We start from the raw sequence: 11203 nt of genomic DNA, 5'->3' as shown, positions 1-11203 counted from the left end.
TTAAATTAAAGGAACGAAACAATAAGAAAAATGGGAGGTACAAAATAATAAAATTTTAATATGAGGACGAAATTTAAGTTAATGAGTTCAAAATTAAAGTTTAAAGACAGTGTAGTTTAACAAAGAATCGAAGAGAAGATATTCGCAGGATCCAAACCTGAAGAATCAATATTCTACTGCATTTTTATTTGCTTGTTTTAGGTAAGAACGAAATCTATAGAAAGTCCCCAAAAGTTTGTTATCACTGTTATCATGTCTAACGTACCACTTCAGAATTTCATCTACCTCATTTTCATTCTCTTATTTTGCATTCAGTATTAAATAGTACAAAGCAGCTCACACGAGATGCAAAGTAAACAATACCGTTCAACATCTTATCAGTGAAACTGTTATCAATATTGTCATAGTTCCGTTACACTGCTGTCAAAAGACCGAAGATAACAGTACAGACTGTAAGAAATGTAGTTAAAATGCACGTTAGTGAAAGAAGGCCTTTGCGTAAGTACCTTCAATTAATCTTTCACTGTTTTAGTACCTTAATTACCGTAGTTCACTCTCCACAAAACAGTAATTTCACCACTCAAGCCAGACAAAGCGACCGAACCTCAAGCATCGCTTCTCTTCTTGCAAACTTACATATCTATGACAAAATATTTCTACTCGTCTTATTAATACTCTTTGGCTCAGGCGTTGGTGTTGGATTTTATCTACTCGCAACTGAAGGTAATAAGTCTCTTTGAAAGAGATCAAACTCTATTAAAATTGTAGGACATTGTAGGACATTTGTAGACCTCTGGCAAGCCCACGTACCTTCATCTGCAATGGCAAACTTAACTTTACCTGTTCAAAGAGTTTTATTACTCCCAACAAACGACACACATAGTTGCAAGAGTACACGTCACTGCGCCAAAATCCTACAAGAAATACAATCGAATCACATGCTTGAGTTGAATCAACCCGACATTATGTACAACTTTGTTGTAAGCCAAGACGGCAGTATTTTTGAAGGGAGAGGGTGGAGTTTCCAAAGCTCGTTCTCGAGGGCTTCTCTTGCTATAGCATTTTTAGGTAATTTTTATTTTGGGGTTTTAGTAAGTTATAAAGTTTTTTAATTGTAGGAGATGAGAATGCAACAGAAAAACAAGTCGAATCAACGAAACGTTTTCTGGGAAAAGCCGTGCAGGCTGGTCATCTAAAATCATGCGTGGATGTTTGGAGTGACGAGGAAGTCTTTGGTCAAATAGCCGAAGATATCGAAGAAAAGGTGTCAAAGTGTGAAGTCGGTTAAATTAATTGTGTTCGCGTAGTATTATTTTAAAAATCTGTGATTTAGAAAAATATAGAATTTATTTGAGATAAAAAAACAACATTATTAGAACACCACCTATAACTAATTTAATCACAACGTATTACGAAAGTAAGAACTCAAAGTGAGAGAGCCATAAAATACAAAACTATGTGTAATTACTAATTACATAATAATATAATTAAAAACAAAACGATTTCCATCAATAAAATCTTGTCTAAAAACTCTACTTTGTGTGATGATGTCAAGTGGTACAACTATAAAAAACACTTAAAATACTCATAAAATGAACACAAAAAACAAAACATCAAACTGCAACTACAGAAAGAAACGCTAACTAAATATTTTAACTAACAAACTTCGGAGCACGAGATCTAATCGACTTGAAGTTTCCTGAAACTTCCGGGTAAGCTTCCCTCTCCAGTTTCATCGTTAGCAGGTCTATTTCTTCTGCATATAATTCCTTTATCGCTCAGTAAATGCATCGTATCGTAAGATAACAACAGTTCTCTTTTTGCAGCCAACTCTTTTTTCCATAACTCTATCATGTCCTTCATCGGCATAACACCACCAAACTCTAAAGGAAGACACCGTTTGTTTACCTTTTTATGCAGGTCGGTCACCGAACCGTGAATCTAAAAAGAGGAAATTAAAAATACATTTTTGGCGACGAATAAAATCTTTACTGAGACTCTGTCTTTTAGCTTCTGGCTCCGGACGTTGGAGATTATAAAGTCGTAGACGTATTTCAGTCCTGTTGGGAAGTTCAAAAGATTAATTTCTTTGTGTCTCAGCGGGAGGGATTGCTAAAAACCCAAATTATAAGTGGTGTGCTTGAGATTACTGAGACGTACTTCTCCCCAACGTATAATTGTAGCAAACTCAGTAACAGAAAACAAAGTAAGAAACGCAGGACCAGCTCCATCTAAATCAGCCACGTGATTAATGCCGAGAATCTGATTTTCTTCGTCGGCTAAAAGAGTTTCGTAAGTGATTGCATGGGCTAGACCGACGTCCCTGCCGGTTACTTCATGAGGGTTTATTTTTTTCAAGTTATAAAAAATGACTCTTCTGCCGTTGGAGTCCCTGAAGGGACTCACAAAAATGTACCTGAAAAAATTTAATGAGAGACACGTTTATAACAATCCGATTATTACCCGTTATTTAGAAGAGAGCTTTCGAGGTAATCCATCCCATACATGAATTCTTTAAACCGTTTTCTGAAGTTTAGATACTTCAGAAGTGTTTGTTCGGCCATCGGGACACTAAACTTTTTGATCCGCAGAAACCGAAGAAGGAATTTATCGTCTGAAAATGTCACACTAGCAATACGATGATGATGATCGCGGTCTTACCCATGCGGCAGTTCTCGATATCGTAATTTTTCTCCACCCAATCCTTGAGCTGCTGTAAGCACTCTTTCCGGGTATTGTCATCTTCTCGCAGCTCATTTTCGGCAATTTCCAAAAGTTTAACAGTTATATCATGCTCTTGACATGCTATTTCCTTTTCTCTGGTAGTGTTGGTTTCTCTCCACGGATTGGAAATTATTAAATGTGTACTAGACATCACGAAACGCCGATTAGTCTTCTGCAACAGTTATGTAATCTAAAAAGTAGTTCCCACAAAAATTACGATGATGAACAAATTAAGACTAATTTGTAAATACGTTTATAGAAAGAAAAACACAGAAAAATGGGACACTTTCTTTGAGACTTTCTTCAGTGTAATTGTTTACTTAATTCTCTTGAACTTGCGAAATTATGTATATTAGACGCCAAATTACACAGTGAAATAATTTTTACGTCATGATCGATTTTTAAGTGTTTAAGTTGTGATGTAAGAAATATGAATTGACTTACAACATAAGGTAAATATCAAAACCTAAAGAGCTGACAATGTAATTAAGTTCATAATTAATAAGTGCCTTCCGTTTCATTAATCATAGCTTCATCACCATAAATTTGGGCTTATCTTACGCATAATTTCAGGAGGAATTCAGTGGTGTGATTGATTCCGATCTACGACCACAAATAATCGAGTTATAAATATTTAAAATTTCGTGCCAATAACAAAATTAAAATAAAAATCATTTTTGTATATCTTGATACACTTTTTCGATTTTTTACAAGAGATTAGAGCTGATCGTATGCAGAACTTGACAGGTGTTGATGTGATTATTAAACAATTATAACAAAATTAGAAAAATCTCACTTACTGTCCCCCGTATTTAAACAATATTACACTTTTCTTTGTGCTCTGATGCAATAATGATCAAGTGAAAGTTAAATACAGTGCACACGCTGTTAATTGGAGGATTTAATTGTCAAGTTCAAGTTATTTTACCGCGTTTCCGTCCTACATTACGACACCAAAAATTGCACGCGTTCGATGTTATATGAAGGAAGTGAATTTGAAGACAAGTTACGTTTTGTCTTTTCGAGTCTTTGCGAATTGTTTGAAATTTTTTTTGCTGTCTGTCAATAGAGCGTGCCGTGTGTTCTTAATAGCTCAAGTAATTTCTGTTATCTGCCGGTGTATGACATTAATGACTAATGACTTTAATGAAAAACGGTTTCGCAATAATTATGTGTTGGACCTAACGCGTTCTCAATTACATGAAATTTTTCTTGATCATTTGAAATCTTATATAATTTGGAAAAAGAACCAAATAAGTCGATTTTATTACACAGATGCTCAGGTGGGCTCCCACTAACTTTAGATGCACATTAATCAAGAGAATTGCATTGTCAGAAGTGCTATAAAAATGTAATAAAGTTCGCTTAACTTCGTCATTTTTCCTTAAAAAATAATTGCCTTCTATTCATTCAATCAATCATATTATTCATTCTATGAAATTACAATTTAGACCACCACACGACATACCAATAAAAGTCGGAAAAATTTAGCAATCACTTACCTGCGTCGAAAAATATGAGTCAATTCAACAAAAGCAAATTCACTTCTAAGCAATTTTCGACCACCTAATCTTATAAAAGCACAACTAAATTTGAAATAATAAATCTTAAAGGTGGGGTAAGTCAGTTTTTCAGGTAGGGATAGGTGGTTACATCAAGGTCGAGAAATATAGGAAGTGGGTGAATAGAAAAGTGTTTATGTAATTGTGCAATATCTACAATAACTCGTGTTATTGTTGTACTTATGAGACTTCCTCAGTCATGTTATACTTTTAACGCGTGACATACTTTTTGTGATGTTTCCGATTTGTTTTTAAATTTTTGCAACAATTTTTCTACACACAAAGGCGTGTTTTCCAAATATACTCAGACACAGGTGTTTGTGGTCATAATAGATTTTTGAAGATTTGAAAATTGCTTTTCAAACAACTGAGGAATTTTTGTTTGACTCAGGTGATTATTTTACCATGAAGATGCATAATTGTTCTTCCTTCTGCATACATTTCCGTACGTGTTCATGTCATAACTCAAACTGAAGTTGCGCCTAATTGAATCAGAAGCTTACTTTATGTAATAATTGCGTGTTCAGGTCTAAAAGTGACATAAATCGTGCGGCAGTATTTCCTATTTTACAGTAATTGTCTATTATAGAAGTATTATACTTGATTAATAAACGATGATGTAACATGCTTACTCTCCAATACCCATCACCACTCTATTGTTTGTGTAGAAAAATATGAACACGTTGAATCTCAAGTAAATTTATATAATTCAGTTATTTGTTGACGTACGGGCTATATGTGCACGGCTTTGGATTCTACGTGAAATTCTGCGTAAAACGAGCACCAATAATTTAAAAAAATGTATAAATAAGCGAGATAGCGACCGTATCTGAATTAGAAATCAAAAAGCAGCTAACTTCCATTATAAAAAAACATTCCGAATTTGAACTATCGAAGATCAATTTCTAAGCTAAAAAACCGCGAGAAAAACGATTTCAAAAAGGGTTTTTTTATATTCGCCTTAATTCCGGAGATATCGAGCAAAATCGTTTTCAAACCTTCAAAACAATAGTCCTCTGGCAACAAGTCAAAATTTCAAACCCCTCTAATTCAGTTGTTGACGGACAAGAAAAATTATGGTAGTTTTGGATTCAGCGCGAAATTTTGCGTAAAATGAGCCCATGTAGCTCATTTCCTTGACAAATAAACAAGATATCGACCGAAATAGATTTTCAGAGGGTGTTTTTAGGATCATTTTCAAGAAGCTGTTTCGGGCGAAAACTGCGTTTAGTACATTAAATTAAATATCGAGCGAAAGAGCAGCTCGATATCTGTCAATTGGCCAAATCTCAAATTGATAGAGCGAGTAGTTTACGATGGGCGATCAAAAAACGAAAAATTGAAAATTTTTCATTGATTGAGTCGCCAAATTTTTTTGCCCAAAAAATTGACAATCGAATTTTCAACTTTTGAGGACATATTCTAAAGTAGAATAACCCATAAAAAACGATGAAGAAAACCGTTTCTCAAAATCTTTCGTAGTTTCGGAGATATTGAGCTTTGAACATTTTCCAACTCAAAATTCAATATCCGAAACTTAGATCGCTCCTAACTCAGTTATTTGTCTTACTGAGTTAACGAGTCTTACGTTTTTGAAGTCTACGTGAAATTCTACGTAAAATGAGCTCTAATACTTGTTTCATAAATAAGCGAGATATCGACCGCAAAAGTTTGATATAGTTTTAGTAGTAGGCTTTGAAAAAAATCTAAGAACAAATTCTTAGCTTAAAAATCGCGATAAAAACGATGACAAAACCCATTTCTTTTTATCTGTTGTAGTTTCGAAGAAATTGAACGTTAAACATTCCGGAACTGAAAATTCACTTTCCGAAAGTACAATTGCTTCCAACTCAGTTATTTGTTAACGTAGGGAAAAAAATATGACAGTTTTGGATTATGTGTGAAATTCTGCATACAATGTGTACAAAAAATAACTTAAAAGTAGCGAGTTTTAAGAATCATAAATATAAACTTCTGCGCAGATTTGTTGTCAACTTTAATACAATTTCTTGTACAAAAACTTGCATCGTGTAAAACGGCTACAAAGAAGAAATAATGCAATAATTTAATAAAACATGTTTATTTCCAACAAATCCCTTTTTGCTAACGTTGCATCCTTTTCATTTTCCTCTCCATTTTTTTCTGTTTCTTTTCATCAACTTCGGGTTCTAAAGGTACGTCTGGGAAAAAGTAAGGTGATAAAATGTTCTTCCACAGGATCCAGCCACCTCTTGCAGGTGCCAGCAGCCACAAAAGCCAGAAATAATTAGAAACAATAGAAGACAGAATCTGACACCCTGCTGTAAGAATTATTATATCTTTCACGTGTCTACAAAGCAAGATTTAAGCACTCAATTAATATAATATTAAGAGTCTTTACTCTGCTATTCCCCCTTCCATGTTTAGATCAACACCACTGTCTAGTAACTGACCAGTTTCAGTATATTTAGGCTTAGCCATGTAAACCATAAATTGGTACGCCCCTATGTATATAATACATGAAAAAAGGTACAATGCCTGAAAGATGAAACTGTATGGGCATCAGAACCATTTGTTAAACTCACAATACTTATAGCAGAGTTGTAAAAAACTAAAATTATTAGTGATAGGGCATTTGATACAATTGCCATATTCCTATAAAAGTTTAACGTGGACACATTTTCTTCGACGATTTGTTTGGCCCCTTTAGTGCCTTGTTTACCTTTCTGAGGGGGCTAAAATCGACAAATTCAACACAAGTTACAAGATTACTTTGCTACTTACAGCCATTTTGTGAGGTTAGAACTAGGACACTGCTCGAATTGAACCCAAATAAGTCTTGTTTAATTCATTATCTGGCACAATTTGCACAAAATAAAACTCCACGTTGTACCAGAATTTGACATCTTCCAATGATTGGACGAGATTTTGACAATTCACGAGCTGTTCTAAATAAGGAACGACATGCACGGAAGACGTGAGTAAAAAGAGGAGACGTTTCTTTTTACTCGTCACCAACGGTCAGTCAAATCAACAATTCCCTGTAATCTACCTAGGGATTTTCAATTTGTATGAACTAGTTTTCTGCACTTGAAGTATTATCCCCACCATGAAGACAGACACACACCGCCACACAAATGTTACAAAGCAGGCAACCAGCAATACAATAAAATTTTGATATATCACATTAGTTTTTTAACAAGTTAGAATTTCTTAGATAACTTTGCACGTTTTTGTTTTATTATTATTGACTGCAAAAATTTATATAAAGTGAAATGCTCCAAATTAATCATTTAAGCTCGGCTTCCAAAACTTTCCAAACCTACGGAAATTTATATGAAATACTGCATGTTTAATTCTGCGACAAGTAAACGTAAAAAACATTTTTTGTTCTATTACCAAAGTTTTGTAATAATTTAGTCCCTTTATTTAATCAGTTCAACTCTGCGACTTGACGTCTTTTCACTATTAATTCTTTGATTTTCAATTTAACAAGGATGTAAAAAACGATTATAACAAAAAAACTGCTAAAGTAATTTTCAAAAATGTCATTTGTTTAGACACATTTTGCGTTAGTTTGTCTCAAAAATTATTAGAAACTTTCCCCTCCCCTCCTAATCCCCCCCCCCCCAAATAAATTAAGAATTACACATTTTATTTAAAACAAATTATGTTAGTAAAAAATTGATTTGACCAAAAAGTTATCTAAAGACAAATAGTTCAAGAACCGCATTTTTTTTTTTTTTTTTAAATATAAAAAATGGTGGACGCGCCGGGATAATTTTGTATTTTTTTTAAATTTCATTTTTTTTCATAATTATTAGTAATTAAAAATTAATTAATACAATTATACATTTTTATAGAATTAATTAATAATACTCCACGGTTTAATCTAGTCCACCAGCTAGACAAAAAGTTTTTGCATCTAACGTTCGGCTGTGTGCAACAGACTTGGTGGTAGGGATGCACAGAAGTTTGAACAGCTGTTGAGTGTATTTTTGTTTATCGGCTAAAATTATTGTTATCATGAGTTGCTGTATTTGATCTTTTTACGTACTCTCCATTGATAAAACTTTTTATTTTACGTTATTTTTCACCTTACGTAAACTGTTTTGATTTTAATTATACAAGGTTCAAAATACAAGGTTACTTGTGGTACCAAAGGTTCAATTAATATCAGTTCATAGATCATCACAGTTGCATATTTTAAGAAGAAATCTTAGTTTCAAATGGCTTGTCTTCAAAAGGTAAAATTTCATATTTTGTGTACATATTTAAAATCCGTGGGCTGTTAATATTTTATTATATTTATAGATTCCAAAAGCAATTTTTCGGCCTACTTACAGAGCCATCTCCAAGTTACAAACATGTAATTCTTCGTCTTCACCAAATGGATATAACTTTGGTGAGTAAAACGTTAAATTCAAATTATATAAACATGTAAATATTGTATGTAGCTCTCAATGACACCCAAAAAGAGTTTCAAGAGCTTGCTAGGAAATTTGCTCGAGAAGAAATCATACCGGTAGCTGCAGAATATGATAAATCTGGCAAATATCCATGGGACATCATCAAAAAGGCTTGGTCCTTAGGACTAATGAATGGTCATATACCTGAAGATATTGGTATTACTACTGAATTTAGTTTACTGTAATTCTCATGTTATGTTCTTTAGGTGGCATGGGAAACAGTGTCTTTGATGGTTGTCTTATAGCTGAAGAACTAGCCTATGGATGCACTGGCATTATGACTGCTTTAGAAGCTAGTGGTCTGGGGGTAAGATTTTGGTCATTTTGCCAGTTTATGAGTAAATTATGTCTTCAGAAGAGTTTAAAAATGTAAATTCACTGCCTGTATTGAAATGGTAAAGCAGACATTGCAGACAACTGCCTGCATACTTTTGTTGAACTGTGTAATACTTTCTAGTACCTAATTTTCAGCAAACGCCTGTGTTGATAGCCGGGAACAAAGAACAACAAAAAAAGTACCTTGGCAGATTACTGGAGGAACCCTTAGTGGCAGTAAGTCATATCCTAAAAACTCTAAACAGGCTTAAGTGTTGTTTTTTAAGGCATACTGCGTAACAGAACCAGGTGCTGGGTCTGATGTCAGCGGCATAAAAACCAAAGCCGAAAAAAAAGGCGATGAATGGGTCATCAACGGCCAGAAGATGTGGATTACAAACGGAGGAGTCGCTAACTGGTACTTTGTTCTAGCCCGAACAAACCCAGACCCAAAGTGCCCAGCAGGAAAAGCTTTCACAGGATTTATTGTAGAACGAGACACTCCCGGTTTAACCCCAGGAAGAAAGGTTACAAAAACAAACCCCCATACATAATATAATGACACAGTTTTTCTTCTAGGAAATGAACATGGGCCAAAAAGCGTCTGATACTCGCGGCATTACTTTCGAAGACGTGCGAGTCCCTAAAGAAAACGTCCTCGTCGGCGAAGGAGCAGGTTTCAAAATCGCCATGGGCACTTTTGATAAAACCAGACCACCTGTAGCAGCGGGTGCTGTGGGCCTAGCCCAAAGATGTCTCGATGAAGCCTCCAAATATGCCAACGAAAGAAAAGCTTTTGGGGTCCCGATTTCTTACCACCAGGCTGTTGCTTTTATTTTAGCTGATATGGCGGTTGGAGTTGAAACCGCTCGACTTGCTTGGATGAAATCCGCGTGGCAAGTAGACAACGGTGAACGGAATAGCTATGCTGCAGCTATCGCTAAATGTTATTCTGCTGATGTTGCTAACAAATGCGCCACTGATGCTGTTCAAGTATTCGGGGGTAACGGGTTCAACAGCGAATATCCCGTGGAAAAACTTATGAGAGATGCGAAGATTTATCAGATTTATGAGGGCACTGCGCAGATTCAAAGAATTATCATTTCTAGGAGTGTGATTGACCGGGCTAAGCAACTTAGTTAAGATGAATCTCAAGTAATATGTATTCTGGAAACGTCGTTTTATTGTGTGCTGTTCTAAGTATAAATCATATCATTAGTTTTTTACGAAACAATGTGTAAGTATCAGTCTATTACTTTTACATAAGAAGGATAATAAAGGAAGATTGTTGTAATTTTTTTAATAGTAACGCTACACTAACTGTTTTTTTTTGCCAATTGTGTTGGTAGTTCTGTCTAATCTTGCGTGACATCACAGTGCGACCAACATGTCAAAGTAACGCGTGGTCTCCTAAATGGTCAAATGACCTACTCATCCTATTCATGTTGATTAATCCACTCTTTGTTTCTTTTATTAACTCTCGATTTTATAGGTACTCTCAAACTTTCTATTGCACAAGTCTATAAAAAGCGAGAATAATTTAAATTTTGTAAACAATCTGATTTAATATAAGCTAGAATTTATTAATAACAATGTGCTATTAATTACAATATGTTACAGTTACATATGTAATTATTTCTTTACAAATATGGTTTTATTGGGCGATTAGTTCATAATACCATAAACGCATGAAGGCCTACGCAATAATCACTAAAAAATTAAAATGATTGGAACATAAAAAACACGAGTTGATGAAATCGGTTTATTTTTAAAAGAATTTAAAACATTTTATACAGTGACGGTCAAAATGACGTGGAACAAATCTTGGAAGATAATTTTTTGAAAATTTAGTTCAAATATGAACGCGGTAGGCAGAATTATTATTATTGTAGGCTAACAATGCCATTCTTTTGGAAACTGAAATTACATGTCTTAGGAGTAATGTAGGGATGGGGGTGCTAAGGATTTATGTCATTTTACGTTTAAATGCTTCGGCACCTTTACGTTATGCTGCTGTCTTTATTAATTGTCTACTTAGAAATAGTAGATATGACGTCTCATTTGTAGTTCAAAAGATTGGTTTTTGATCCATTTCACAAGGTCAAAAAGACTTGATTTTGGCCCTGTATATTGGGTTGCATTACTTGCTTTTTT

At 34.4% G+C, this 11203-nt stretch overlaps 4 protein-coding genes across 5 annotated transcripts; 2 read left to right on the top strand and 2 right to left on the bottom strand.

The window, feature by feature from the left end:
* The first annotated feature begins 312 nt into the window (after positions 1-312).
* Positions 313-1345, top strand: LOC148179789 (peptidoglycan recognition protein-like). The gene is made up of 4 exons (XM_088030734.1): positions 313-498; positions 550-723; positions 769-1068; positions 1119-1345. The coding sequence occupies exons 1-4, from the start codon at positions 471-473 to the stop codon at positions 1286-1288; spliced, it is 672 nt and encodes a 223-aa protein (XP_087886860.1). The 5' UTR covers positions 313-470; the 3' UTR covers positions 1289-1345.
* A 191-nt stretch (positions 1346-1536) lies between these two features.
* Cralbp (Cellular retinaldehyde binding protein) lies at positions 1537-4307 on the bottom strand. 2 transcript variants are annotated; one of them, XM_088030105.1, is made up of 6 exons: positions 4227-4307; positions 2662-2896; positions 2464-2614; positions 2161-2416; positions 1993-2112; positions 1537-1941 (listed from the first exon to the last, which is right to left on the bottom strand). In XM_088030105.1, exons 2-6 carry the CDS (start codon positions 2873-2875, stop codon positions 1681-1683), a joined length of 1002 nt encoding a protein of 333 aa, XP_087886231.1. In that variant the 5' UTR covers positions 2876-2896; positions 4227-4307; the 3' UTR covers positions 1537-1680. The 2 variants fall into 2 exon arrangements, with proteins under 2 accessions (XP_087886231.1, XP_087886232.1); XM_088030106.1 differs by having other exon boundaries at positions 2662-2914; positions 4227-4300.
* A 1951-nt stretch (positions 4308-6258) lies between these two features.
* Positions 6259-7142, bottom strand: LOC148179787 (transmembrane protein 208). The gene is made up of 4 exons (XM_088029903.1): positions 7050-7142; positions 6851-7000; positions 6667-6803; positions 6259-6615 (listed from the first exon to the last, which is right to left on the bottom strand). The coding sequence occupies exons 1-4, from the start codon at positions 7053-7055 to the stop codon at positions 6390-6392; spliced, it is 519 nt and encodes a 172-aa protein (XP_087886029.1). The 5' UTR covers positions 7056-7142; the 3' UTR covers positions 6259-6389.
* Positions 7143-8198: 1056 nt separating this feature from the next.
* LOC148179786 (medium-chain specific acyl-CoA dehydrogenase, mitochondrial-like) lies at positions 8199-10363 on the top strand. Its single transcript, XM_088030436.1, has 7 exons — positions 8199-8512; positions 8580-8670; positions 8723-8890; positions 8941-9041; positions 9206-9286; positions 9337-9576; positions 9629-10363. Exons 1-7 carry the CDS (start codon positions 8495-8497, stop codon positions 10190-10192), a joined length of 1263 nt encoding a protein of 420 aa, XP_087886562.1. The 5' UTR covers positions 8199-8494; the 3' UTR covers positions 10193-10363.
* The last annotated feature ends 840 nt before the right edge of the window (positions 10364-11203 follow it).

Source organism: Gnatocerus cornutus, chromosome 2 (genome assembly GCF_029298725.1).
Source record: "Gnatocerus cornutus isolate USDA-ARS CGAHR chromosome 2, icGnaCorn1.1, whole genome shotgun sequence".
NCBI lineage: Eukaryota > Metazoa > Arthropoda > Insecta > Coleoptera > Tenebrionidae > Gnatocerus > Gnatocerus cornutus.
The sequence above is the reverse complement of the archived record's forward strand: the minus strand, read 5'-3'. Positions and strand labels throughout refer to the sequence as shown.

What these genes read in the sequence shown, in the direction of transcription:
- Cralbp (XM_088030105.1), bottom strand. Translation starts at nt 2,875, where the DNA reads ATGTCTAGTACACATTTAATAATTTCCAATCCGTGGAGAGAAACCAAC. An exon ending in CAATTATACGTTGGGGAGAA is followed by an intron (nt 2,113 to 2,160) that starts GTACGTCTCAGT and finishes TTGGGTTTTTAG; the next exon opens with CAATCCCTCCCGCTGAGACA. An exon ending in AGCTAAAAGACAGAGTCTCA is followed by an intron (nt 1,942 to 1,992) that starts GTAAAGATTTTA and finishes TCCTCTTTTTAG; the next exon opens with ATTCACGGTTCGGTGACCGA.
- LOC148179787 (XM_088029903.1), bottom strand. An exon ending in ACAACTCTGCTATAAGTATT is followed by an intron (nt 6,804 to 6,850) that starts GTGAGTTTAACA and finishes TTCATCTTTCAG; the next exon opens with GCATTGTACCTTTTTTCATG. An exon ending in ATGGAAGGGGGAATAGCAGA is followed by an intron (nt 6,616 to 6,666) that starts GTAAAGACTCTT and finishes CTTGCTTTGTAG; the next exon opens with ACACGTGAAAGATATAATAA.
- LOC148179786 (XM_088030436.1), top strand. An exon ending in ACCAAATGGATATAACTTTG is followed by an intron (nt 8,671 to 8,722) that starts GTGAGTAAAACG and finishes TATTGTATGTAG; the next exon opens with CTCTCAATGACACCCAAAAA. An exon ending in TGGAGGAACCCTTAGTGGCA is followed by an intron (nt 9,287 to 9,336) that starts GTAAGTCATATC and finishes TTGTTTTTTAAG; the next exon opens with GCATACTGCGTAACAGAACC.
- LOC148179789 (XM_088030734.1), top strand. Translation starts at nt 471, where the DNA reads ATGCACGTTAGTGAAAGAAGGCCTTTGC. An exon ending in TAGTGAAAGAAGGCCTTTGC is followed by an intron (nt 499 to 549) that starts GTAAGTACCTTC and finishes TAATTACCGTAG; the next exon opens with TTCACTCTCCACAAAACAGT. An exon ending in TCTTGCTATAGCATTTTTAG is followed by an intron (nt 1,069 to 1,118) that starts GTAATTTTTATT and finishes TTTTAATTGTAG; the next exon opens with GAGATGAGAATGCAACAGAA.